Source organism: Aspergillus welwitschiae (genome assembly GCF_003344945.1).
Source record: "Aspergillus welwitschiae strain CBS 139.54b unplaced genomic scaffold BDQ94scaffold_6, whole genome shotgun sequence".
In the NCBI taxonomy this organism is placed as follows: Eukaryota; Fungi; Ascomycota; class Eurotiomycetes; order Eurotiales; family Aspergillaceae; genus Aspergillus; species Aspergillus welwitschiae.
This window is the reverse complement of record NW_020798700.1, coordinates 19,399-44,636: the sequence shown is the minus strand read 5'-3', so window position 1 is coordinate 44,636 and position 25,238 is coordinate 19,399. Positions and strand designations below refer to the sequence as shown.

Here is a 25,238-nt window from a genome sequence, read left to right as displayed (position 1 = left end):
CAGGGTGTCGAGCCGTGCCGCGCGGCGCTAGCCCTGGCCCCCCGCAGGATCACCTCAGATTTTAGTTTGACAGCCTGGTCACACTAGCTTAACAAGACGTGACTATCTATCATCATGCCAGGTCTGACGTGTGCACTGGCGGGGTAGATTGCAGTCTGTCTTTTATCCTATCTCTCAGAGCAGTGAGGCGCGCATAGCCCCAAGCATAGAGCCTCTCGGTGGGACCAGACCCTGCCTATTATTTATAGTTATTATCTCGCGTGATCTCAGCGAACCATCCTGGTCCTCTACAAGGCTGCTGATAATCCCATTTTCTCAAAATGCCCGACGATTTTAGAGAAAATGTGGGAGCAACAGGCTCGACTGCTTTTGCGCGTGCGCTAGAGGAATATATCAACAAACCCCGATCGGCGAGAAGCAAGACACCACAATTTCTCAAGAAACTGCAGGAACAACAACGTTCCGGCTCAACACTTACTGGAGATGCCGTCAAGAAAGACCTTTTCCTTCTGGACCGCCAGGCGACAGACCGTACAGCTGCTCGTGCCGCCCGCAAGATCTTGGGACCGGTTATACAGGTGCTTAATACCTACTCGGGAATCGTCGAAACTCTAGTCTCGGCAGACCCCATGCCTACGGCTATCATATGGGGCTGCTTGAAGTCTGTGATTGACTGCTCGCAGAGGTTTCTTGAGCTCTACGAGAAAATATCCGATCAGATCAAACGCTTGAACACACACATTACCGTGCTTACAGAATACGAGGATTTATTCGATCACTCAGCTACGATGCGGGAGCTATTACAAGCATCATACATCGACATCATTCGGTTTTGGCGGAGGGTTGACAAGGAGTGTAACCGCTGCGTGGCTAATCGTGCCTTTCGAGCGATCGCCCCCTTCAGTACAGAAAAGCTCGATAGTATTATCACGAGCATCGGAGATACAGCCGACAGTATGAGTCGTCTTATTCCTGCCGTTCAGGAGCGTCTAGACAGAGGAGAGCGAGAAAATGCAGCCGAGGAGCGTCGGCTTGCCGGTATCGCGCGAGAAGAACAAGCGGCGCTTTTCCAAATGTATGCCGAAGAGATGGAAAAACGGAAAGAAGAAAGGAAACTACAGAGGCAGGAGGAGGTACGAAAGTGGTTGCGGGACGGGACTATGCCGCTGAATGGAAGCAACTTTCGCCATCGTGACAGCAAGCTGGCGCAACGAAGCCCAGGCACTTGTGACTGGGTTTTTGAGCATGCGACTTTGAAGGCTTGGATGGAAAAAGACAGCCCAGCCTCTCAAGTATGGGTAAAGGCATCTCCTGGAGCTGGGAAGTCTGTATTGACTGCATATGCTGTTGAAAAGCTGGAAGCGACCAGCGCAGAAAATGCTGCCGTCATATACCATTACTTTACTTTTGACGAAGAATTTCCGGCCTTAATGGTCTATCGCTGCCTCGCAGAGCAGCTTGTCAACCGACTGGGTAAACAGACCGGCGACATGCCGAAGGACATCCACAAATTTACCCAGGAAGGTGCTACAACCGCTAATGCTGAAGATGTCAAGCAAGTGATCAGAATGCTTCTGGAAGAAATGGCGGTTACCTACATCTTTCTCGACGGGCTCGATGAGGAGTGCGAGACAGAGAACAGAAAGACAGAGCTTTGCAAAGTATTGGATTTCTTTGGGGAGCTGAGCCGTGCTATGCCAGGTCGCCTACGCATTTGGTACAGTTCTCAGCACCGCACGTGTCTCGATGCTCCCCTCAGCAGCCTTCCATCTATTGAGATCACGAAGGACTTGAATAGTCGCGACATCGAACATTATCTACTAAACAAAATCGAGGACCTGAAGAGCCTCGAGTTCGATGCAGGGTACATCAGGTTGATCATAGGTGATCTGCGCGAGAAAGCCGACGGATGCTTTTTGTGGGCTTCACTGATGTTAGACTCTATGTCGGATGCAGTGACTCTTCGTACGGTTCAAAGTATCATTGAGGGCGGTCTTCCCGACAGCTATGAAAAGTACTACCAGAGAAAGGTGGACAACATTCGGCCTTGTCTGAAGGAATTTGTTTCGTATGTAGCTCAGAGCACCCGCGATGTGACCTGCAGAACGGCTAATTTGGAGCTGCTAGGATCATTCTTTCCTGTATCGTGCACGCAAAACGTCCATTACGTCTGGATGAGCTTTGCGAATGCACGGCGATGTTGAAAGGTCTTGAGGGGCAGAATATCGATAGGAGCCAAAAGATCAAGAAAAGCAAGGTATTGGAGCTGTGCCAGCCTCTTGTCCAGATTCATGAAAGTGATGGGCCAGCCGGCACCATCTCAATCTGCACGCTGACCCATGGCTCGGTCAAAAGCTTTCTGCTGAAGAATCCAGAGATCTTGGCAAAAAACTCCAATCCACCAGCATATGCGCTCACAAACGATGTTTTGGCGGACATATGCCGAAAATATCTTCTGCAGCCACGATATCAGCAGCTTCTTACCAGGGACGGTGAAACATTTGTCGATTACGATGGGGAGGACATTTTCAACCACCATCTTCTTTCTTATGCCGCCAAGTATTGGGATAAGCACCTGGATAGCGTCGACTATTCATTGGAATATTGCCAGAAAACCTCCAGTTTGATCAGAAGCTCGCACTTTTTCACATTGCTGCAAGTCCAGAGCCTTTTTGTCGACGGTATGTTCTATAAAGCTTTTAGCTTGCGAAGGACCATATTAACTAATGAGAGATACAGGCCAATTTCGCTTTTGGTACAGTACTAATCGTCCCTGGGCTGGCAGACATATTAGACGTGTATTTCCTCATTGGTTGGATGATAATTGCAATGAGCCCTTCGCAAAGGACTATGGGTCCTTTGTGGGTGAGTGGGGGCCTTTGTTGGACCGTGAGACCAGTGTCACAGGCGCCTTCCCTGGTGAAATTGATAGATGCTTTTTTGGGGCCTTGGGACCCAACAACTACCTTCACAAGGGACTCAGCCGGTACCGAAGTCTGATGTTTACGGCGGAGGCTGAGCCGCATGACCCCCCAATTCGGTACTTTGAAGGGGTTGACGAAACGGGAACGTGCCTGACAGTAGTAAAACTGGAATCAATGTAAGTTCCATAGCCACAAATTGCCATTGCCGATGGCTTATCGATGATTTTAATACGAGTAGTAGCGGAGAAAAGCTAAAATTTCTTTGCGAGCATTGGCGTATGAGTGGTCGCAAGTCCGAGCTTCAAAGGACTCAAGAGCTGTTTGCATCCGCCTCGACCTGGTCACTTTATGAGTATCCCTTGACAGAGCTTGTTCCGGGCCGACCTCGTCTGGTTTCATTTACCAAAGATTTACAATTCATGCGCATTGGGTCTCAGTTGTTTATCAAAGGCGTGGACCATGAGTATACGTCCCTTCCTGTGACTGATCCAGACGAAGATTATTTCGATGAAATGGCCAGCAACAACAATATGGTTGCCGTGTCAACAAGACGGCAGGTCTCTAAGTCCGAGGTGGAAATCCCAGGGGCAGTTACTGGCGATGTGAAAATTATTGATTTTGGGGACATAGCAATCCAAGAACGAGAACAGAAAGTAAACGAATTGGACCAAGGAAGTACGGCTGCCCCAACTTCAACTGCTGATACACAGCCGACAACTACTGTCACGAAAAGCAGTGATGACGACAGCGATAGCGGGACCATCGACACTGATATCACATCTGAGTCCTCACTGAAGCTTGAAGACCCAGATGAGCTTCAACCAACGTCCGAGAGGGACAAGGCGCTGGAACTCGCAACAAGAGTGTCGGACTGTACAGACGAACTATTGAAAAGCTCTTCCGAGTCTGCCGGGAATTCGGCTTATACCTCCTGGAGTGAGGGATCCACTGATCTTGATTATGAGATGGAGGACGAAGAGCAATGGAATGACTGGGATCTTGAAAATCTGGACCAGGAAGAGCTTGACGTCGAAGAGAAGGGAAGCTTCCTTGGGAGCGACAACGATGGCTACAGTAGCGGTGATGAGAGGAAGAATGCTTTGGAGCTACACGATGATTTGGACAGTGACCTTTGGGAGTCAGATAAAGAGAGTGACGCATTGGAAAAGAGAGATGAAATGCTACCGTCGGACTCTGAAGGTAGTGACATTGAGAGTGTCGGTTCGTCGACGAACTACATCGACTTTGGCAGCGAAGACGGCTCGGAAAATGAAGACCGTGGTATACTCGAAAATCTGATGACCGGAAATAACACCACAAGCACCGAGGGAACTCGTCGCACAAGTATTCGCGTCTACGATGCTACCAGAAAGAAACGCATCCCCGTATTCCATTTCACGTGCTTTATCAAAGACAGGTTATTCGACTCACCTCCAGTGTTCCACCCATCCAAGCCCCTTATAGTCTGGCCATTGGGCGATGGGGAGATTCTGTTTGCCAACTACGAGAGGAACACCTACTTCACCCGTGGGCTATGTCGTTCGGGCTATGGAAGCTGCCACATCTTTATTAAGGCACACTTTTCGGGTGACGGTCAACATCTGCACCTCGCGGCATTGGAAGCTCGTGAGGCCACCAAACCAGACAAGGAAGAAGCGTCCATACTTCTAAGCCTACAGGTCTCGACACACCGGCTGTCCGAGCATAAGACAGCTAATAGCCCGCCGCGACTGATCTTCCGCACCACTGTTGAGCTTGGTAGCACCCCTAGGTTGTCCGTGTCCAGTCTCCCTCACTTCCTAACGTGGAGCGACACACACCTTTTCTTCACAAGCCGCAACGCAAAGCTCGACGTCCTTCGAATTCCCCTCTTCCGTCCCGCGGGCGACAAAGTGGACCTGAATATCTGCTCCCTACAGGAACCCATCCTTTTGCCACGTTCAATCGAAGCACGAAACATGTACTTTTTCCCATCCCAGGGAACAACGAAAAAAATCCCACGGAAAAAAGAGACGAAGTCAGCAACGCTTATTCTAGGTGCACAGACCTGTCTTCCAAGCCAGGGCATACTGGTACCCCGGCATATGTGCTATCCTCCGATCGCAGTGTTTCTGCGTGAGGACAAGGATCTGATCTGGGCTTGCAAGTCGTCTAATGATGAGGCTAGAAAGATCAACAATGCTTGTGGAAGGCTGAGGGGGAAGTTCGAGTCGTTTGATCACAACGAGGATTGTGATATTATTCCGTATTTGTTTTGATGTGAGCTAAACTGGCTGAACTTCAGATCTGTTGCCCCTCTAGGGAGGACATTCCACTACAGGATATCTTCATTTCAACCTTGTAATTTGTGAAAAGCACACTCGGAATTGGATTATGAACTTGATTATAGTGGGTGTATGGAGCTAATATAGTTGTAGAAGGAGCTCAAATTTTCTGGGCCTGGCAACCATCTATGAAGCAAGTCAGGAATAGTGCGCCTCGCATAGGAAACTTTGAATGGCCCTAGATATCTATCATTGCCCAGTACTCGGCACTAGTTGCCTGCCGACTGCCCCATCTCGTTGTGACATCGGTCCAGAGTGCTTTATTCCCCCCCTCCCCCGATGATCCTCATATATCTAACCTAATCAATCACAGATGAAGATTTCCCAGCAGCACCGTGCATCACAGGGAGGGGCTTTTTTGTTTTCCTTCCCCGACTTCTCCTTCGTCTTTCTCTCCCTCTCTCTTCCTCCCCCTTCTTGTGGAATGGAAGGTTGCGTACGAAATCTGTTTCTATTATAGTAAGGTAACTCTTACACTGAGTACATCATTACTGGATGGCCCTCCTTTGTTGAAAGCATCCCTTGAAGCATAAACAAATGCTAATTACAGAATTATCGTACAAGAAAACCTGGAAGAAGAACCAAGTAATAGAGAAATCAGTCATCAACTTACCAGTACCCGATGTTTGGGACATGTAGTAAGAAAGCCATCAAATCTTACTAAGAGATAGTAGCGACTCCTGGAAAATAGAAATATCGTTTATCTCAAAGTGCAAACTTCAGATACAGAAGGAGGACTGGTTCTAGTACGGGTAGAGTTGTGAGCAGTGGCGGGATTCAAACCCGCAACCACTGAGTCTAGCTCCCCCCCGGGTTATGTCCTCAACTCAGTGCCAGCAGTGGTGTTTTTCTACTATTGCAAGACCATCACGGACCTTTCAATATACGTACTTCATCTCAAGCTATAAGAAACTTCTATCTCATCAGTCCCCAGGGCATCTCATTGTCCCCAGCGTTCAGCATTACCAGGACCTTTCCAAGGAGTCGTATTTTAACACTCCTTCTTTTCTCTTGTTGTCACCCAAAAATCAGCATTACTATGCGCTACAGTTCTACTGTAATTTCACTGGCTGCTTTCGGCCTGCTTGGTAGTACTAATAAAGCCTCTTCCCGCAGCTCAGGTCGCTGGGTCAACCTCGCCTCCATCCCCACTGCCCGTCAAGAGCATGGCCCCGTCGCCATCACTCTTCAAAACAATAGTACCATGATGGTGACCGACCTTGTTCAGCTCTACGACATCGCCTCCACTACCTGGCGCACTGAAAACTCTGACAGCGTTCAAGGTTATATTCCTTGACCTCATCAATCCCGTTATCTAAAATGCTAGATAGAGGCCAGTGCGCCTGAATTGCCGCAACACCCATAAGGTGTGGAGCATAGGGTTTTTATCCGCCCCAGTCACACACCTACAGCCCACTGAGAAGACTCATTTGCTCATGAACTGCTTCCCATTGGCCGAGTACGCTTTACACCAGATACCAACCAGTGCCAATATCCGTATCAATTGAGGGGAAGGAGGCTACGAATTCTGGCAGCTGCCATTCGGGCCGCAGGGTGTTTCCGATAATCCGATAATCCGGGAATCCGATGAACATGTCCATATTATCAATAGTCTACAACATTTCGGAGAAGATATAAGGAGGCATTGGCACAGCACAGAGTAAAAAAATCATCCATCTTCATAAGTTCTTCATTTATTACACTATATTCAACTCAATTCAATTCAATTCAATATGGTCGGCTTTGACATGCGTGGCTTGACCCCGGCTCCGGTGACTCCCTTCACGCCGGACGGTGCAGTCGACTACGAAGCTATCCACCGGCTTGGTTCTTGGCTTGGGGGAATCGAAGGAGTGAAGGGACTGGTTGTGCTTGGTCACGCTGGCGAAGGCACCTTTCTCACCACTGAAGAGCAAATCTCCGTCATCAAGGCTTTTGTGAAGTCGGTGGACAACAAGATTCCAATCATTGCTGGAATCACTGGTGAGGGCACCGAAGTGGCCGCATTAGAAGCGAAGCGTGCCAAAGAAGCTGGCGCGGCTGCTGGCTTGCTCTACCCATCTCATGGCTGGCTGCGCTTCGGATATCAGCCCGGTGCTCCTCAAGATCGATACCGTCGTGTCTATGAGGTTTCTGGTCTGCCGTTGATCCTTTTCCAATATCCAGACAACACCAAAGCAACCTACAATCTGCAGACTATGCTTGATATTGCTGCTCAACCTGGATGTTTCGCTATGAAGAACGGCGTGCGCAACATGCGCCGATGGGATACAGAAATTCCCATTATTCGGGCTCAGCGTCCTGACCTACAAATTCTTTCTTGTCACGATGAATACCTATTGCATACTTCATTTGACGTCGACGGTTTCTTGGTGGGCTACGGTAACATCGCTCCCGAGCCTCTAATTGAGCTTATCAAAGCTGGCAAGGCCAAGGATTACATCAAGGCACGAGCTATCCATGATCAGCTCTTGCCGGTTACGAAGAGTGTGTATCATCGAGGATCCCATATGGAGGGTACGGTCGCTCTCAAACATGCTCTTGTTGCTCGGGGGATTTTGACCCACGCCACTGTTCGATCGCCCCTGCTGCCCCTTGAGGATGGTGCAGAGCAGGAAATTCATGCTGCCATCAGTGCTGCGTCGCTCAACAAGGTGGCTTTTTGAAAAGGAATGTCCAAGTACAGGTTTGTATATGAAAGTGTTGAGCTAGAATGTACATGGGAGCGAATATAATAATATCCATTGGCCAGTGATCAATTGAGGCAGTATCTGTAACAGTGGTAGTATTAATCGTAAAGATCAGTGTAAGGCCACCTTGTACACTCAACGACTATCCGAGAGAATTAATTACCTTGGGTGAGCCATGGCTCAGGTTTGGCTGTCCTCGTATTCTGGACCGACTACTAACCCTGCGATCTCGGACCCCCGGCTATGCTCGGCTATTCGACTCCCTCCCTTCCTTCTATTTGGTCTGCAAATCCGGCATTTCCGTCCCCGCCCTCTCTCTCTCTTTGCGCGACACAAGCACCTGCAACAATCATGGCATCCCCCCATTCATCACAGGGCTCTTCGGTAGCGCTAGATCCGCTCAGAGCCTCTCTAGGGAAGCGCCCCTTGGCAACAATTAATGACGACGGGGACGATGAGAATCGTCGGAAAGATCCAAAAATCACGAGGGCTTGTGATACCTGCAAGAGAAAGAAGATCCGCTGTGATGGTACACTTCCATGCAGGAATTGCGCGAAAAGAAAGCTCCATTGTTTTTACAACGCCAAATACAATCGGGGTCGGCCTCCTACTCCACCACCTTCCACGACGATCACTGAGCAGCAGGCCAGACGGCAAATTCATCGCTCAGAGCAGCCTTCTACTCGACAGCATTCAGGGCCACCTGCGCATCATGCCCCCGAAACCCAAGTTCCATCTCGCGCGTCACCAGAGGTCGAAATTGAGGGGCAATATTCTGACCCTACATCTGGATTGAACTTCTTGCATAGAGCATGGAAGAAACTGTCGACACAAAACGACGAATCAGCACTGTACCACTTGAACAACGCGGGAAGAGACCAACTGCTCAACTCAGCCGGAGATCCCCCATTTCATGTCGATGATGCAGCTCTAGACGATGTGATACCAATTGCCTCCGTGGCGAGAGAATTGCAAGAGTTCTATTTTGAAACGTGTGTGGTGACGTACCGTATGTTCCATCGACAAGTCGTAGAAGGTTGGATGGACATATTCTTGAACAATCGACAAGAACGGCGGCCGATTACCCGTTCGCTAGGAAATCCTAGGACTGCAATCCTGCTTACTATAATGGCTATCGCCTCTCTACGCCGTGATAAAATCAATGGAGAAAGCTCACAAGATAACGACTTGAATGGCTTACGCAGAAGTGATCGGTTGTTCTGCGCAGGCATGAAATTGACTGACACGGAGATGGGGTTCCCACGACTCGAATCTGCGCAGGCGCGGATCATCCAAGTTCTATATCTTCTTCAAACGGCTCGTATGAACAAAGCGTGGTATACATTTGGTAATGCGTTTCATGTAACTCTCTCCCTCGGCATGCACAGGCGACGAGACCAGAGGAGAGACTTCCCTTTCACGGGGCGGCCCCATAACTACATCATCTCAGAATGCCACAAACGCACATTTTGGGTAGCTTATATCGTTGACACTTATTTGAGCGTTGTGTTCGGCCGGCCCCGACTTTTCCAAGATGAGGATATCGACAAGGAGCTCCCTGACATGGTCAATGACGAGGACATGAATCCGCAAGGGCCTTCCATTACAGATGATTCAGGCGATTGCTATATTGATGCCTTGATACTTCATGCCAAGTATAGTATAATGCTAGCCTATTACGACGATCGCATACTTACCAGATTAGCAGAATTGCGCAAATCATCGGGAAGGTATCACGGGAGGTATACGCAATTAGCGACATGCCCAACCAAGATCGTTTGGCAGCTGCGCAACGGTTGTGTCAAGACTTGCACGAATGGTGGGCCAGCCTGCCACCACACTTGGGTACAGTAAGACCATCCACATTGATACCCAGTTTCCGGCGCCAAGCCATTGCTATGCGGCTGGCATACTTCCATGCTCTCATCCATGCCAATCGACCTTTCCTTCTGAGTGAAGGAGCATACGAGAACGTTGCGAAATGCATAACTGCCGCACAGAACAGTCTAGAACTTCTCAATAGAATGGCCGAGGATAGTACGTTATTTCATTCTTTCTGGTGGACTGATTATGTGATCTTCTGCGCGTTGGCTGTTGTGTATGTTTGGGAGATCCAGCGATTGACCCGAAGCATATATGGCAATGATGACCAGTCTTTGAGCAAGCTATTTGATCTCGCAGAGAAATGCCACGGCTATCTCAAGCGAGCATCAACAAGTGTATCACAAAACCAACGATACAGCGTTATACTTGATGAGCTACGATTTGAAGCGCAGAGATGCCGGACTGCGAGGGAAAATCTTCAAAATCGCCACCCAGGTAATCTCCATGGTGCTGAAGGACTTGTTCCAGATATTAGCCTCGCATTTCCGCAGGACGCGGAAAGTTGCAGCCCTCACACAGCATTTCTGCTTCAGGAGGCGAGCATTCCCAGTGTGCTAGAGAATCTCCAATTTAGTGATTGGCAGATGCTCGATTCATCGGTATGTATTGTGTGTGCAACCTTTTTGCAGCAAGCTAAAGTTACCCCAAGGCCTTCTTGCCATTATTGGATACAAACTACGTCTCTCCCACAAACTTTCCTGGAATTGAATGACTTCATCGTGTGTCTGGTGACCAGTAGAAGAACTACTGAAAATACATCCCCACTTTTGAACTTCAGCCTACGTAGATGAGAGGGCCGGACTTCACGGAAAAGACGGCTCGCAGCACCGAGAGTCCGAGGTTGCCAAGGCTGCTCCGTGAACGGCGCCAACTTTGCTTGCTTCCCCGGATTTTTTTTTTCTATATCTACCCCGTGGGGGTGCCAAGTGCTCCCTTCCCGAAAACGCATAAGATGATCTCGGTTTCTGGCATTAGTCTCTCCCATGATACGCCCTCGAGCCCAACGCCATTAAGATGACTGATAAGGACGCTGCCGTGATGCACCTAGAGGACCTCCCAGGTCAGGGAGTCTCTGCCGACGACATAGAGTTTCTGTCGAATTTCTCACCTGAAGCCAAGAAGAAAGTCGTCAGAAAGGTAACTGTTTTGATTTGGCGCTTGCGTGGGCAGCCTTACTAACAAATTGAATATAGGTTGATGTATGATGTTTTTTTCCGCCTCGCTTCACTCAATCAGAGAATGTGGTGACTGATTTCAACTTAGATGAGACTGGTTCCTATGTTTGTCCTTTTGTACTTAGTGGCATACATAGACAAAACGAATATCGGTAAGTCGACCCCCTCAACTCGAGCGTTCCAGTTTTCACACTCAGCAGGGAATGCTAAGATCGAGGGCCTACTCCCCAGTCTACACATGAGCGGCATACAATACAACATTGCCTTGTCTATATTTTTCATACCTTATGTCCTAGCTGGTACGAAACCTCCATGGGCAAATAGCAAACACATACTGACGGGCCTGAAGAGGTACCGAGTAACATAATACTAAATCGACTAAAGCGACCGTCGCAGTACTTAGGGCTACTGATTTTCTGCTGGGGTGTGATCATGCTTTGCACAGGCTTTGTTCGCAATTTTGCCGGTCTAGTGGTGATCCGATTTCTTCTGGGTCTTTTCGAGTAATTCCCCAAGCGCATTCAACAATGCCTTCTCGGTACTGACAAGCGTACAGGGCTGGATTCCTGCCAGGTGCTGTGCTAGTAATTTCGAAATGGTATCTTCCAAATGAGACACAGACTCGTATCGCTATTCTCTACACATCTGCTGCTTCTGGTGGAGCTTTTTCTGGTCTTCTGGCTTTCGCTATTGCCAAGATGGACGGTATAGCAGGCTACGAAGGTTGGCGCTGGGTAGGTCCTTTCCTTGGACGTCCTTTCATGGCTCCATTGACTGACTACCACACAAGATCTTCATCATCGAGGGTCTTGTGACAGTTTTCATGGCCGTTCTTTGCTACTTGCTCCTCCTAGATTCCCCGGCTCTGTCTCCCGGCTGGCTTACTCAAGACGAGATCCGATACCTCGAGGTACGACAGCTCGTTTCCAACAACCACAGTGGTCATCACGAAGGCTTCAACAAGAAGATAATCTTCAGCGTCCTGACCGATTGGAAAATATATCTTCTCATCCTCGGTAACTGGTCCAACGCCGTCCCCAACTACGCCCTCAAATTTAGTATGCCCGAAATAATCAAATCCATGGGCTACAAATCAGCCACCGCCCAGCTCATGACAATTCCGCCCTACACGGTCGGCGCCATATCAGCTTACGGCTTCTCCGTGTTCGCTGATCGTTTTTCCTGGAGAATGCCTTTTATCGTGGTACCCCAGTGCTCGCTCATAGCTTCATTCGGCATTCTATTCTCTAAAGCCGCCAGCATAGAGGAGAATATAGCACTGTGTTATTTTGCCATTTGCCTTGCCTGCTTTGGAATGTATCCCATCCTTCCTGGCGTTAATGCCTGGAATGTCTGCAACATTGTCAATCCTCACAAACGAGCTGTGGCTATTGGTTATCTTATCTGCGTTGGGAATGCGGGTGGTATCATCGGCAGCTATATTTACAAATCCGATGAAGAACCCAGGTACCCGACTGGTTATGGCACCTCACTTGCATTCGCTGCTGCTGGGCTTGTGGCTGCCTTGTGCTTGGAGTTTTGTCTGTGGAGGGCAAATAAGGAGAAGGCTCGGTTGACCGTGTCCGAGATTGAGGAAATGTATACTGAGGAGCAGCTTCGCGATATGGAAGAGAAGAGTCCTCTTTTCAAGTATACACTGTGAGGTACTTACCGGATTTGTTTATTAGGAATTTACAGACAGGATCTTGTTATACTATTATTATTACGCCTTCCGCACAGCTCTGAATTTCATGTCATTACAGCTCGCACCAAATTTTGAATATAGCTCTGCGTGGTCTCTAAGGGCGTCTAACCCAATCAAATTTAATCCCAGAAGTATTCTTAACAAAGATGGGCTCGAAAATATTCTACAAACTTCAATGCATCCTCAATCCCCCAAGTGAAGCGTAAGATGGTAGTATTGTAGATTGTAGTATTGAGTGAGCTGGACTTCAGATTGTGGAAGGGCACTTATAGAAAAAGACGAGGCATGAGTAGGGTTATAACTGTAGAGGGTGTTACTTGATCTCAATCCTATGTAAGCCCATGCTAGTAACAGACTGGTACATACGACCACAGGGTGTGGAAAATAGGGCTTCCCGTCCGCTCAGCCGTACTCAAGCCACACGCCGGGAGGTTAGTAGTTGGGTGGGTGACCACCAGCGAATCCCTTCTGTTGTATGTTTTTGTATTTTTTTGACCCCTAGTATTTGTGATATATATGAGATCAAAAGATTACCTCCCCTCCCCTTCCCTTTCCTCCTCGGCAGCGCAAGTGTGCCACCTTGCAAGTTGTTTGTGGCGTTGCGGGAAAGTTCAACTTGCAGATTCATATGTGGAACGTTCCTCGGCCGCTACCAACAACGGCCTTCTCTCCGCCTCCTCCTCACTTTCACTTCTCCCATCTGCTTCTGCCGCCTTCCGTAGAGCCAAGTACCCCAACACCCCCTGCCCGATCGCGAAAATGGCCTCATCAACGGTCATATACCCCATGAACATCCACCAGTGCAAGAAGACCAACAGCCAGGGCCGGGGTAAGAGAGGAGCATCGGGCGGCGGCGGATCGTCCTCACGTTCCTGCTGCCCTGGGGGCAAGCGGAAGATCCAGAGGATGGCTGAGAGCGCGAAGATAGCAGCCTGGAAAAGGCGGGAGCGGGCAAGAAGGCGGTTAAGATCTGTAGGGGTGGTCGGTGGATGAGACGGAGGTATCATCATGGCCTGTTCGCGGGGCTCCTCCTGCTGCTGCTGCTGCTGCTGTCTTCTTCGTTGTCCTTGCTGTAGTTGTCGCCTTTGGCGCTGTACCTGCTTAAAGATGCCCAGAACAGGGAGAATCACTGTCGTGAGTGGTAATAGAAAGTAGCAGTGGACGCCGCGGAGGAAAGGGACTACGTCCCGCTCCGGTAGCAGGCAATCGTGCGGATGGTTCGGTGGACAAAAGACGTCGGTGGTGAGGTCTAAGATGAGCGGGACCAGAGTGAACAGCAGGAAGAAGCAATAGAGAGCGAGGACCAAGAGAGTTCGCAGACGACGATGGGGGCGGGTCAGAGGGGAGTAGGAGAGACACAGCGCGAACCTAGGGTTGTTGCATTTACAGAAGTCAGCCGGGTGGTAGGCATTACAGCGAGCTGTGATGATGGGGCTGGTGGGCTGGGCCTACAAGATGTTGGACAATACCCAATCCCCCAATACTTGAGCGAGATTGACCCAGTCCAAGGGGGAGACAGAGACCGGCGCGGAGGGGAATTTGGAGACATCCCAAAGATAGGCTATGTCAAGGGAGTGAAAAAAGACATGCTCGGTGATGCAGAGCAGGTTGAAAAGGAGGTAGGCAGTGGAGATGCCCCTGCTGTCTTTCGTCTGCCACACATGCTTGATCTGGGGGACGAAGGAGGCCCAGGTTAGGGCAAGGATGATCCTGTTTTATCCTTGGTCAGCAATAGAAATACATCACAACAAGGGAAACATCTTGGCTGGAAAATATCATACACACTGAAATGGAAAACGAGAGTCAGCCCCATCGGACTAAAATTTTCTGGTGAGTGGGATCCTCAAAATGTGTGGAGTGTTGTGGGCTGCAAAAGATGAAGAAAAAGTTAAAAAGAGAGACTTCCCGTCTCATAGTTATATAAACCATGCAAGAGGCATGCCACTATTTTAGCGGGCCCTTACGCCAAGGCCCGGAGCCTCAGGAGCACCTGGGTATGCATTTCTTGATATGGCGTAGCGAATCAAAGGTAAGACGGATTGTCACTAAGACCGTTAGCTTGAGCCCATATTCACCAAATTTGCGAGGTAAGCGGTTTGGGCATTTGAACTGATGTGGTCTTAGGTCGCTCGGATTGTCTCCAACAGGCAGCAATGTACAGAAATTGCCCCCTTCCACCTCTAAAGCTCATATGAGTTTTTCAAACCTATACTGTTTTTCGAAGAGCATCGAAATATATGAGCGCCATTTCAGTGGGGTCAACCACAGACCGCAGTCTATTACATAGTGTGTTCGTCTAATAGACCCGAGTGTCCACCCCCCCCGAAGGCCTCCGAAAATGGAGGGGGAAAGAAAAGGGAAGAGAAGCCCTTGACTCATATAATTCTATAGGGTAGAACCTTACAAAATATACGTGCCTTTAAGCATCAATCTTCACGGCAGTTTGAAATGAGGTTTGGTTCTACGTAACAAGGTTCGATGCACAAAGAATCATCTCATTAGACCTTAAAACCAGAGCTCGGGGCTTCAAGTGGCTCAGGGACCAATTAAACTAAGGGGCCCATTCGCACTAATTTCTGACCCTTCGGAGCTGTATCCCTACTAAACTACTGCTTCCACTAGTTTATGGGTATCATGTAATGTACTCCGTATCGGTACGGAAATTACCAAGTATGGACCTTTTTGCGGTATTCATTCTGGGGCTTCCTGTGCTCAAGGAATAATTCTTTTACGATAGCCTGTCTATGCTACATAGCAAAACTATTCTGAACAGAATGAAGCCATGCTTGAGCCAAATTGAGCCAGAATGGATTCATAGAAGTGAGCTCCTGGATTACAATGTGATTAATATGGACTTCATAGGTTGGGGAATCGTAGACGCATACCTATCTCTATCCTATCGCTGGATCTAGAAGAATCAAGTAACTTGGATGAATTGCTTAAAGTTCAGATGACACACGAGTTGTCTTAGACATGTCATGTCGCATGTAGCAAGTTTGAAATTTGTCTCCTCCCATCGGCTGGTTCTATACAATCTCCAAATCCACGGGTGCCGCCGCAGGAATGAAAACGTTGGGCTGTTCGCCCGGCTCCCGTACCGTCCAACTTCCCGTGGCTGGAATTGTGACTGTCGTCTCCAAAAGGTCCTCCCGACTTCCCCAAACCCACCAGTCGAGCTCGAGGCCCTTGAAGAGACACCGGATCCCCTCCCCGACCCGGGCCTCCCCGCCATCGTTGCTCTCCATGTCCGTGAGCAAGGGAATCCGCAAGTCCTCGGACCACGTTTCTCCTGGACGCAGACTGGCAAAGCCCTTGTCGCGGCCTGGCGAAACTTGCATATCGGGGTCATCGACGAAGGCCCATCCTCCACCGCAGACGAACCCTTTCAGATTGACCCACCGATCCCGCCAAACCCAGAGCCCGACGTTCAACCCTGCCGTGTTGAAAGTAAATGGCCTACCACCGCTACCACTTGTTGGCACGTACGTCACATGAAGGGTCGCAAGCACGAGGTCATCCTGTAAAGCCACCTGGCTCTGAGGGCAACATTCGATTTTTGCAATCAGAGTGGGACAGCATTCTTGCGCTCTAAACAGATGGGTGCGTAGGGAGCTTAGCGTGTGCTCCAGGGGTAGTACAAGCAGAAGAGGAGCAAGGAAGATTCTTACCCGGAGATCAACGTCGGCACGATCGGCCTGTTCTCATCATCCTCGACCGTGAAGGATAAGAAGGGTCCGCCTGGCAAGACGACTTTAGAGTTTTCTACTTTGTCGGTCCAATTCCATGAGCCATATTGTTGACCGGGCCAGAGGAGTACATATCTCTCTCCCGTCTGTAGGTATGGAATAAAACGGTCGGGAATGACGTCGTAATATTGCTGGACGTTACCGGGCTTATGGCAATGGTAAGGGGAGAAGTGCCAATGTTCTAGTTGGGGGAGTGTGGTGTACTCGGGGAGTTTGACTGGGTGCAGCTCGCCCTGCGCGGTACGATGAAGGAGAATGAATCCGTTTGAGGTAGCAAAGCCATGGGTCTGCGGGTACCATGCAAAGACACAGTATCGGCTAACCTCATCCACCCGCTGTAGGGTCACATGAAATAGGTATGGGGCCGTGCGTGACAGTTTTTTCGGACCTTGAAGGGCGAGTGAAAAGGCAGGCGCGTCAGACCTATTGCAAGTGGCCACTAGGTTTAGTTATTGGATCGGAACATCGTTAAGGAGCGGGAGCAGCTCACCGACGGTCCTTCTCTGTATATTGCAAAAAGGGTGCCAATGATTCTTCCATTTTAGAAGAAGGAGGGGATGGGTAGTCTGCTATCGATTTTTGAAGTCCAAATGGAGCAGGCTGAAATGGGTTCGAATATCATTAGCATAGGAAGATTACGACGATAGGCCGAATGGTTTGTGTGCAGAGGGGGAATGGAAGCCAGGATTTATATCAATATGTGTATTGAGGAACGAGTGGGGGTGAGGAGAACTTCACCTGTCCTGAAGCGGGAAGTTCCGCTGACGCATTGCTCTTTACAACTCTGGCTAATCCACCGAACCCTGGAGCCTGTGCTTCGGACATTATCGCCAGATGAAGCACTACTCCGTGTGCCTCCGCCGTATTGGTATTAATGTGAATGGTATGGTACAGTAAAGATGCTTAATTTATCATTTATTACATTAACTGCTATGTCTTGCTGAAACTCATTTCTTGTTCTATATAATACCTGCAGTTCTCTAAGTCTAGTAGCTATGTGCTGTTCTGCGGATATATTATATAAGTGATATAAGTATTCAAAATTCCCGCGCAAATTATTATTCCTCACAGGATCCCACAATTGGTAGATTTACAATAGGAAGGTGTTCGGAGTAGTTCCAAATGCACTACTTTCCCGATAGCATGACGCAAGATTGGGAAGCCGAAGTATCAACAACTCATTAGAGGCTCTGGGGATTACGCTGAAGTTTTCTGGTTCCTAAGGCTAATGGATCACGCATCTACGGTACAATTGTAGAAGATTGCTAGACTCTTTGTGTTTGGGGGCGCTAACAGTTAACCTTACATTATCCATAGACTTGCATGTCAATGATCAACCACCTGGATCATCTGGCATACCCTAGGCAGAGTCACCGTACTGAAGGACGTCATATTAATGCTCGACTGCCAGCTATACATATATACACTACGGATAAGTACACAGACGTCAGGTGTCTACTCGCTGGTGAGGCGGCGCAGCAGTTGACTAAATGAATTGCTAGTCGGATAGTAAGTGGCAGAGTGGGCAAGAGATTGTAAACGATTAACATTCTGCAGTTGCGTACATCAATCTGGGACTGGGTAAGCCATTTGAACTGACAGAATTAAAGCTGTTCGCGGGCATCAATCTGGCCTGGGTGTCGTGGTCGGCTCAATAAGAGTGGAACATGTTGCTTAGAACTTGAGGATTTTCACATCATCCTTGAACGTGCCATCAAACAGTACCTTAACATCAACATGAACCCAAATTTCTGTACACCATATTAGCAGAATAGCGCCAGAAGAAGCCATTTAGGATTGACTGTACCGTTTCCATCCTTCAAATAGAGACGTATCTCTCCCTTTGCAAGGAAGAGATCAAACTTTCCCACGATTCCGTCTTTCAAGTTTCCAAATAGGTTCAGAATATGTGCTCCAAACACCTCTAGCCTAACCCCGGCCTCCAAGGTGTTTGTATCAAAGTATCCAACTAACTAAGAAAGGTCAGTTTTGTAACATGTACCTGAGAATAGTCTAACATCCCTTTATTGGCCCGAACGGGAACTCAAAGTCAGGGTCACTTTCTATAATAGCAGGAGAGCCTTCGGGTAGCGAATTAACTGTAGGAATTTGCGTGGCAGTGTAGACATTCGGCTCGCCGTCTTGCGAGTGTTCCTTTGCCACAGAGACAACAAAGCCTACCTGACTTAGCCTTGGCTAGTATCGGGATCTGTTATACGCACCAGCACGAACTTCATTGGTAGTAGCAGACATTTTGTTGTACTGTTGTGAGTGTCGAGTTACTTTCAACGAGTCTTAGACATAACTAGCTTGACTGATAATAAGCCATTCAGTAGGAATGTGGGCCCAATTTATAGCTCAAGCTCACAGGCTACCTGCTTGCGAATCAACCTATCAACTTCAGAACCATATGGTAAAGGCCTAGACTGATCCCTTTTACGAAGTATCATTCCTCTCATCCGCAATAGAACGACATGGCGTTCTCTACGTTGCAGGGATATGCTCAGCAAAGCAGATGACAGCTATGTGGTAGATTAGAGCTCCTAGATACCATGGTAAATTTGTGATCACACGAACTTCCTCGGGTTAGATGATGGCGTGATAAAGACACTCAAGCTTGATGACTCTCGACGCCAGATAACATTGAGTGAATCAATGGCATTGGGCCAATCGAAGCACTGGGACTATTATTCGGCCTTCTCAGCTGATCTTCATGGCAAGCCACTTGCGACATGATTGTTGCCTACTTTGCAACTTTATGTTGCATTCGACTGAAACCTTAGTATGTGGAAGTCGTTACAAGGTCATCTGCAAATTATTGGCTTGAAATTCCATTTCATACATCTTTCGACTTATCCTTTTCTTCCTAGGCCTAGAACTTCGTGCCTTTTCACTAACAACACGTGGGTTCAGACCAGATTCACTTGCTAAGCTCAAAATAGACTATTAACATTTCCTTGACAATTTCCCGACTGCAAAAACTTTCACAGAGTGCAATATGAGGCCGGTCGGAAGAAAAAGACCCTGCTGTTTGCGGAACCTAGCACTCAGCGTGCAGGTGGTCCACTCGCTCCTTGATCAAATCTTGCATTCACTACATACATGCGGATATCCGCCTTGTCACCACCCTCATCAGTATTCTTGACTGTGAATTTGATCTCACCCGCTCCATCTTTATCAATGATAGTGCTTCCAATGTGCCGTCCGTCTAGATCGTCGGTATTTTCACTGATACCTTCAAACAGCTTCGTATCATAATTCACCTTGACTGACTGATCTCCTGGTGTTAAGTTGAAGGTTACATTCAACTCGACACGGATCTCGCCGCCCATACGTTCCACCCAGGACTGGTATCCCGTGTAGCGATCAGGGGCACCCAGAATCACTGGTGGAAAGGATCGCATTCGCGTGGCGTACTCATGTGGGAGGAGCCATTCATCGTCGGTGATATCCATAACACCGGAGAGGCTAACGAGTCGTAGGGAAGACATTTTGGAAGATACTTATGGCAGTGTCTGAATGTCATGAGTCTGGGATCGGCGTAGTACTGGGGAATCTAACCGGTTTTTATCGGCATTAGATTTCCGTGAGCTTGGCCTCTTTCGTTCAAGATCAGTTCTGCAAGTATAGAATACGATTCAATCCCTGGTTTATCGTGAACTTTAGAGCCGCCCCACAAGTTAAGGTAGTCATTTCCGATCCTTAAATTAGGTTTCGTGGGGTTTCATAACCCAAAGTAGTACCAATTTAGGACTCAACTGCATTTGCTTTAGAGGAAATGGTCATCTCATTCCACTGGCGCCTTTTGAACCTAACTTAATTCCTAATTGATATACACAGAGTATGAAGGAGCATAGAAAACTATGGTTTATCAGTCTCTGCAAGTTTCACGAGCAGGTGCCGCTAGAACACTAGGGTATCAAGGAAGGTTTTCCGCATCTTGGGAGCTGTAATCCGTTGTTCCAACTTAGCTGGATTAATTTTCCAAGTCTTTGCCTTGTACGCCCAAGGACTTTATGCGACATGAGCCCAGAAGGCGGTTAGCTATGGGCCAGAACATACTCGAAATATAGTTCTATGTATCGCTACTGATGCAATTTAGAGCTTCGGGATTAAAAAAAAAATTCAATCTTGGTTTTCAATAGCGTTGTTTGGTAAAGGGAGTTTAAGGTTGACTTCAGAGATCCTGCATGTTCCTAAGCATCACGCGACTTTAAATCGATGGAAAACGTCAATACCATCCCAATGTGTCTAGATGGTAATGCCATGGGTGACCATGTGAGCTACCTCCTGCCCTGTATGTGATAAGAAAGATTAAGATGGCCATGTTATTAAACCCTCTTCTGCAATATCTTAATGTAAATTGAAGTAAGTATACAAAGTCCAGTCACTTCCCGATCAGAAATTGGATTTGAGGATGGAAAGATCGCTGAGAAGAAATATATCTGCGTGATATTAGAGTTATTGCAGTATATTAGATGATCTTTAAGTCATTAAAGTGTTAAGGTTTATGGTCGTTGGAAATTAATCACGTAGGCTTCGGCCTCTCAGAACGAAACATGTCTTAGTACATCATTGTCATCTGCGCTCGCTTTAAGGGGCGCAGGTCCTTGTCTTGATGGGCTTCGGGGTTCTAGACGCATGTCAAGCCGAAAACGGAAAAGAAACAGTCAACCACACGAATTGCTGTCTGAACTGACCTCGTATTTTGCCAAATGGTGCCCCTCAGGCTAGGTGACCACGGTTCAGAAGCCGAACCTTAAATTTAAATGTTTGACTCTAGACGTCCTGGATCAGCCGGAGACGGCCAGAATTATCCTGCAAGGCCTGCAGGAATCCAAGCGGGCGTTCGCTGTATACTCCCAGCCATTCACGCCTCCGAAGGTGGAAACTTTTGCAAAGCACATCTAGTAGCATCACACCAGTCGCGTTGTGGTTGCGGGATGTAGCTGCGAAGAGGGGGTAAAGGGTATTTACTGGAAGGGCCTCCTCACATCCCATTGTTTGGTACGGAGGGAGCTTCGTTCTCCGATCGCTCGTAGCGAAAATTTGATGTATTAAGGCTTTGTACGTGGTCAAATAGATATACAAGGGTCCTCCGCCCATATCATTCCTTGGCCCGCTATTCGTGAGCTGGAACTGAAAGGCCGTAATTGGTTCGTCTGATGTTAAGTCTGAGCGGAATCATTGGACATAGGACATATCTTCTGAACCAGATTCCTTCAGCATGGAGGTGATCCGGCTTCTTTCGTCTGGTCTGGCAGATACGCCCAGATACCAAAGTTCTACGAGTCCGCGTATGTTTGGCTAATACCAATCGCTTTTTTCATGTATAGGAGTCAATGTTTCGATACATTCAACTCATGGTTTACTCGAAACCACCGACCGTTGTGACAGGCCATGTATGACAGGGCCCTAGAGAATGCTTGTCTTGTCAATGTGTGGGAATGTGGGAATCGGAGAAAGCAAGATAAACAGGTAAAGAGTGATATAAATATGATTTAGAAATGGTGAGAGATGGTGGAACATAATGAAGGAATGACAGAAAGAATATCCTGCATATTATACACTGGATGGGATAGCTGCAACATTTCCATTGAAGAAGCTACTTAAGGTCAGTTCGGTAGCTGACCTAAATGAGTAGATCCCAGTGAATCTTCAGAAAATTTAAAATGGGGGATTAAGCTAAGCTACCTGGGACACTCCGGTCTTTCATACACATTTATAAACTGTCAAGATGAAGGATCAAGAATATATAGATTTAATCTATCTAGATCTCAAGAAAATGGTTAGTGGTTAGAAGAGATAGTGGTCGGAGACCACGCAGGAAGAAAAAGCAAAGAATCAGCTGACAGCTGTCTGGCTGTAGTAAATATCTCAACACCGCTCCCCAGACAGGCAGATCCGAAGCTATTATATATATATAAAAAGATCTTATCTCAGGATTTCAAGATATTTAAAATATTCGAAGTGCTTAATTAAATAACAGAAATGTAAAGTAATCAAGATTACACATAAAAATACTTTAAGTATAATTTTCCATAGAATCAAGTATAGGAATCAAGGATTTCAATAAATTTTACTAATGGTATTTCTCTATAACTTTTTCCTGTGTTTCGAGCGATTCAAAAGTATGCGAGATTATTAAAGATATCTTTTGAAGAATTATTTAAAGCATCATTTAGGTGGCCGTCTGGATAGCTGTTTAAATAGTTATTTGGAAGAGTCTTTGCATGTAAGCCTTTAAATCAGCAAGTACATAGTCAACTGTTTTAATAAATTTTAAAATCTTTAGTAATCTAAGATACTAAATAGATGATAATAACTTCCAGCAGTCAGACCGGATTTGGGAATTTAGATAATAATAAATAGAGACTGTATAAAAGACTTCTTTATAATAAGAACACCTCCTATTCCTGGAAGACTTAAATACGCGTTTACACATATATTCAGTGTGATTTACCCCTGGGGGTGGTTTTCCTTATATAATAGATAATGTTTTGGCTGCCTTCCTCTTCGGAGAGGCCTGCTTTAATAAAGGCTTTGAGACTGGAAGCTCCGCTTGAGATTTTAAGACTTTTGGCAGGGGCACTGGCTCTGGCTCTGGCTCTGGCACTGGCACTGGCACTGGCACTGGCTCTGGCTCTGGCTCTGCTTTTAACGAATCTTGGAACTTTTATAGTCTCTATACGGGAGCAAATGAACAAGATCTTGGATCTTCTCTGTAGAGTCAATCTTGCTCTGTTCGCGTAATAGTAATATAATAAGTTTTCTTTAAGAGTTTGAGGTATTCGTCCCACTCTTCAGTGGTTGTGTCAAGATAAAGAAAGAACTCAGGCTGTAAAAACAGCGAGACGCGTTGAAGCTTTTCAGAACTAATAGTAGGCGTTATTTTGAATCAAGAAAAAATGAGAGACATAGAAGCCGGGCTTATAATCTGTCAAGACAGAGGGTCAAGGATATATGGATTTGATCTATCTAGATCTCAAAAAGATGGTTGGTGGTTGGAAGAGATGGTGATCAGAGACCACGCAGGAAGAAAAGGCGAAGGATCAGCTGACAGCTGCCTGGCTGCAGTGAATGTCTCAACATAAACGGTATCTCTTCGAAGGACAGAGCAGATACATAACCCACCCTTCTCCCTGGATGATGAGAGGGATGTGATCAAGCAGCTATCTTTCAACAGTAAAGTGACGGCTTCATGCTAATGTTGTGTAGAAGATTCCTACCCAAGTACATTTACTTTTCTGATTGTATTGTCCTAGGTGGTGTCCCCGGACAGTGCTCGCACTTGAATCATTCGTGCTGGCAGTTGCCACAGTGGTAATCGTGGATGATTTCCCCATTGTTATTGAACTACTCGATCAGAACATACTTTTTGTCGTGTCGGCGTCCGCAAACATTGTCTGTAACAGCGCAAAAAGAATTTATAGCAGATTACTTTCAAAGAGACCATATTACTGAGATACGGGAGCGCTAAAATCAAGAGCCTTTTCTACAATACCGCAAAGCAAGAGAACCCAAATGCGCTAATCGCATCCGAGCTCGGCGCGACTGTGAATATGCGTGGTCGTCGTATCTCAATTGGTAGAGTAACTAGAGGAGAGCGTGACTGTGGTAGTAGAGTTGCTGGCGATTGTCTCGGCGCAACTTAAAGAAGTAATACCGACCGAAACGGTGGGCTCCGCCGTCCTACATCTTAAATCGCGCGCACTAATCCCCAACAACAGGCGATAGAGATGCCAGTCCCAGCTCTCCGTGTCAGGAAACGTATGTAGCAGACGGTGAGGCTAGAGTGGGACAATATATTGTCATCGATATCACAAAGTCGCCGGTCACAAAGGCTGGAATGTAGCCATCTGGACATTCACCAGCGTGATAGTATGGCAGCGAGGAAGTCCAGCCAATAAATAAGCCTGGATGACTGAGCAGATCATTAAGCCTACCACTATATGAATCTTTGCTCGGATTAAGTAGGCACATACGACCACAGGGTGTGGAAAATAGGGCTTCCCGTCCGCTCAGCCGTACTCAAGCCACACGCCGGGAGGTTAGTAGTTGGGTGGGTGACCACCAGCGAATCCCTTCTGTTGTATGTTTTTGTTTTTTATATAGACTTATATTTAATGAATGACATTACACATTTGTTACATAGAGCACTCAGAAAATGCCTAAAGTTAGTTAGATAGCTAGGTATTGAGCAAGTTTGTTGGGTCCCTCAGCTTCCACACTATTTATACCAGCCTGGTTCTAAATAGCGGCAGATAGGGCGATGACTGCATACTTCACGCAGGCATGGCACACCCATCGCCTTGCAAATCTATTCCACCGCTCAATTTGAAAGATCGAAGGAGAGCTGAAGATAGTTCACAGGAGCTGCACCTTGGATGTTCATGCTAGAAGGGCCTTCGCAACAACACGAATCCATCATGGTGGCTGGACCCAGGTGAACTTTCTCGGACCACATCGCTTCATGTCCACTCGCTACATTATCACTTCATTCCATCGTGTTGAATAATGGGATCCAAATAGAGATCATTTTGTGTTACAATTGCTTATACCAAGAAAGATATCCTAGTTATAAATGATATCGTTCTTACATAAGCCTAGTGGTGTACTTTGAGATTTTCAGAGGCATCCCGTCCAACATCCTGTCAGGCATACGTCTGAACCCCTTTCCACTGTCTTCTTCAGACCGGTCTGATGTTTGTAGTCCCGCAACATTGGCGTAGTGGGTAATTTCCCTTCTTCTTTTCTTTTTTCTGCTTTCTTTATTTATTCCTTAGACGA

The 25,238-nt window shown here is 47.3% G+C and overlaps 8 protein-coding genes across 8 annotated transcripts; 4 read left to right on the top strand and 4 right to left on the bottom strand.

The window, feature by feature from the left end:
• Nucleotides 1–320: 320 nt before the first annotated feature.
• Nucleotides 321–5,182, top strand: BDQ94DRAFT_167335 (uncharacterized protein; the record flags this gene model as incomplete). The annotated part of the gene is made up of 4 exons (XM_026770782.1): nt 321–2,068; nt 2,128–2,681; nt 2,740–3,100; nt 3,166–5,182. 4 exons carry the CDS (start codon nt 321–323, stop codon nt 5,180–5,182), a joined length of 4,680 nt encoding a protein of 1,559 aa, XP_026629455.1.
• A 1,799-nt stretch (nt 5,183–6,981) lies between these two features.
• Nucleotides 6,982–7,914, top strand: BDQ94DRAFT_157419 (dihydrodipicolinate synthase family protein; the record flags this gene model as incomplete). Its single annotated transcript, XM_026768741.1, has 1 exon — nt 6,982–7,914. The coding sequence occupies one exon, from the start codon at nt 6,982–6,984 to the stop codon at nt 7,912–7,914; it is 933 nt and encodes a 310-aa protein (XP_026629454.1).
• Nucleotides 7,915–8,240: 326 nt separating this feature from the next.
• Nucleotides 8,241–10,683, top strand: BDQ94DRAFT_184630 (Zn(II)2Cys6 transcription factor; the record flags this gene model as incomplete). Its single annotated transcript, XM_026774689.1, has 3 exons — nt 8,241–9,593; nt 9,647–10,545; nt 10,610–10,683. Exons 1-3 carry the CDS (start codon nt 8,290–8,292, stop codon nt 10,681–10,683), a joined length of 2,277 nt encoding a protein of 758 aa, XP_026629453.1. The 5' UTR covers nt 8,241–8,289.
• A 153-nt stretch (nt 10,684–10,836) lies between these two features.
• Nucleotides 10,837–12,660, top strand: BDQ94DRAFT_157417 (putative MFS transporter; the record flags this gene model as incomplete). The annotated part of the gene is made up of 6 exons (XM_026768740.1): nt 10,837–10,959; nt 11,086–11,149; nt 11,195–11,296; nt 11,347–11,500; nt 11,554–11,731; nt 11,788–12,660. The coding sequence occupies 6 exons, from the start codon at nt 10,837–10,839 to the stop codon at nt 12,658–12,660; spliced, it is 1,494 nt and encodes a 497-aa protein (XP_026629452.1).
• Nucleotides 12,661–13,295: 635 nt separating this feature from the next.
• Nucleotides 13,296–14,893, bottom strand: BDQ94DRAFT_184625 (PQ-loop repeat-containing protein; the record flags this gene model as incomplete). Its single annotated transcript, XM_026774688.1, has 3 exons — nt 13,296–14,070; nt 14,155–14,412; nt 14,778–14,893. The coding sequence occupies 3 exons, from the start codon at nt 14,891–14,893 to the stop codon at nt 13,314–13,316; spliced, it is 1,131 nt and encodes a 376-aa protein (XP_026629451.1). The 3' UTR covers nt 13,296–13,313.
• An 835-nt stretch (nt 14,894–15,728) lies between these two features.
• On the bottom strand, nt 15,729–16,988 carry BDQ94DRAFT_184623 (uncharacterized protein; the record flags this gene model as incomplete). The annotated part of the gene is made up of 3 exons (XM_026774687.1): nt 15,729–16,290; nt 16,371–16,887; nt 16,943–16,988. 3 exons carry the CDS (start codon nt 16,986–16,988, stop codon nt 15,729–15,731), a joined length of 1,125 nt encoding a protein of 374 aa, XP_026629450.1.
• Nucleotides 16,989–18,122: 1,134 nt separating this feature from the next.
• On the bottom strand, nt 18,123–18,701 carry BDQ94DRAFT_167330 (uncharacterized protein; the record flags this gene model as incomplete). Its single annotated transcript, XM_026770781.1, has 4 exons — nt 18,123–18,199; nt 18,256–18,417; nt 18,467–18,625; nt 18,671–18,701. The coding sequence occupies 4 exons, from the start codon at nt 18,699–18,701 to the stop codon at nt 18,123–18,125; spliced, it is 429 nt and encodes a 142-aa protein (XP_026629449.1).
• Nucleotides 18,702–19,495: 794 nt separating this feature from the next.
• On the bottom strand, nt 19,496–19,939 carry BDQ94DRAFT_167329 (uncharacterized protein; the record flags this gene model as incomplete). Its single annotated transcript, XM_026770780.1, has 1 exon — nt 19,496–19,939. One exon carries the CDS (start codon nt 19,937–19,939, stop codon nt 19,496–19,498), a length of 444 nt encoding a protein of 147 aa, XP_026629448.1.
• Between the last annotated feature and the right edge of the window lie 5,299 nt (nt 19,940–25,238).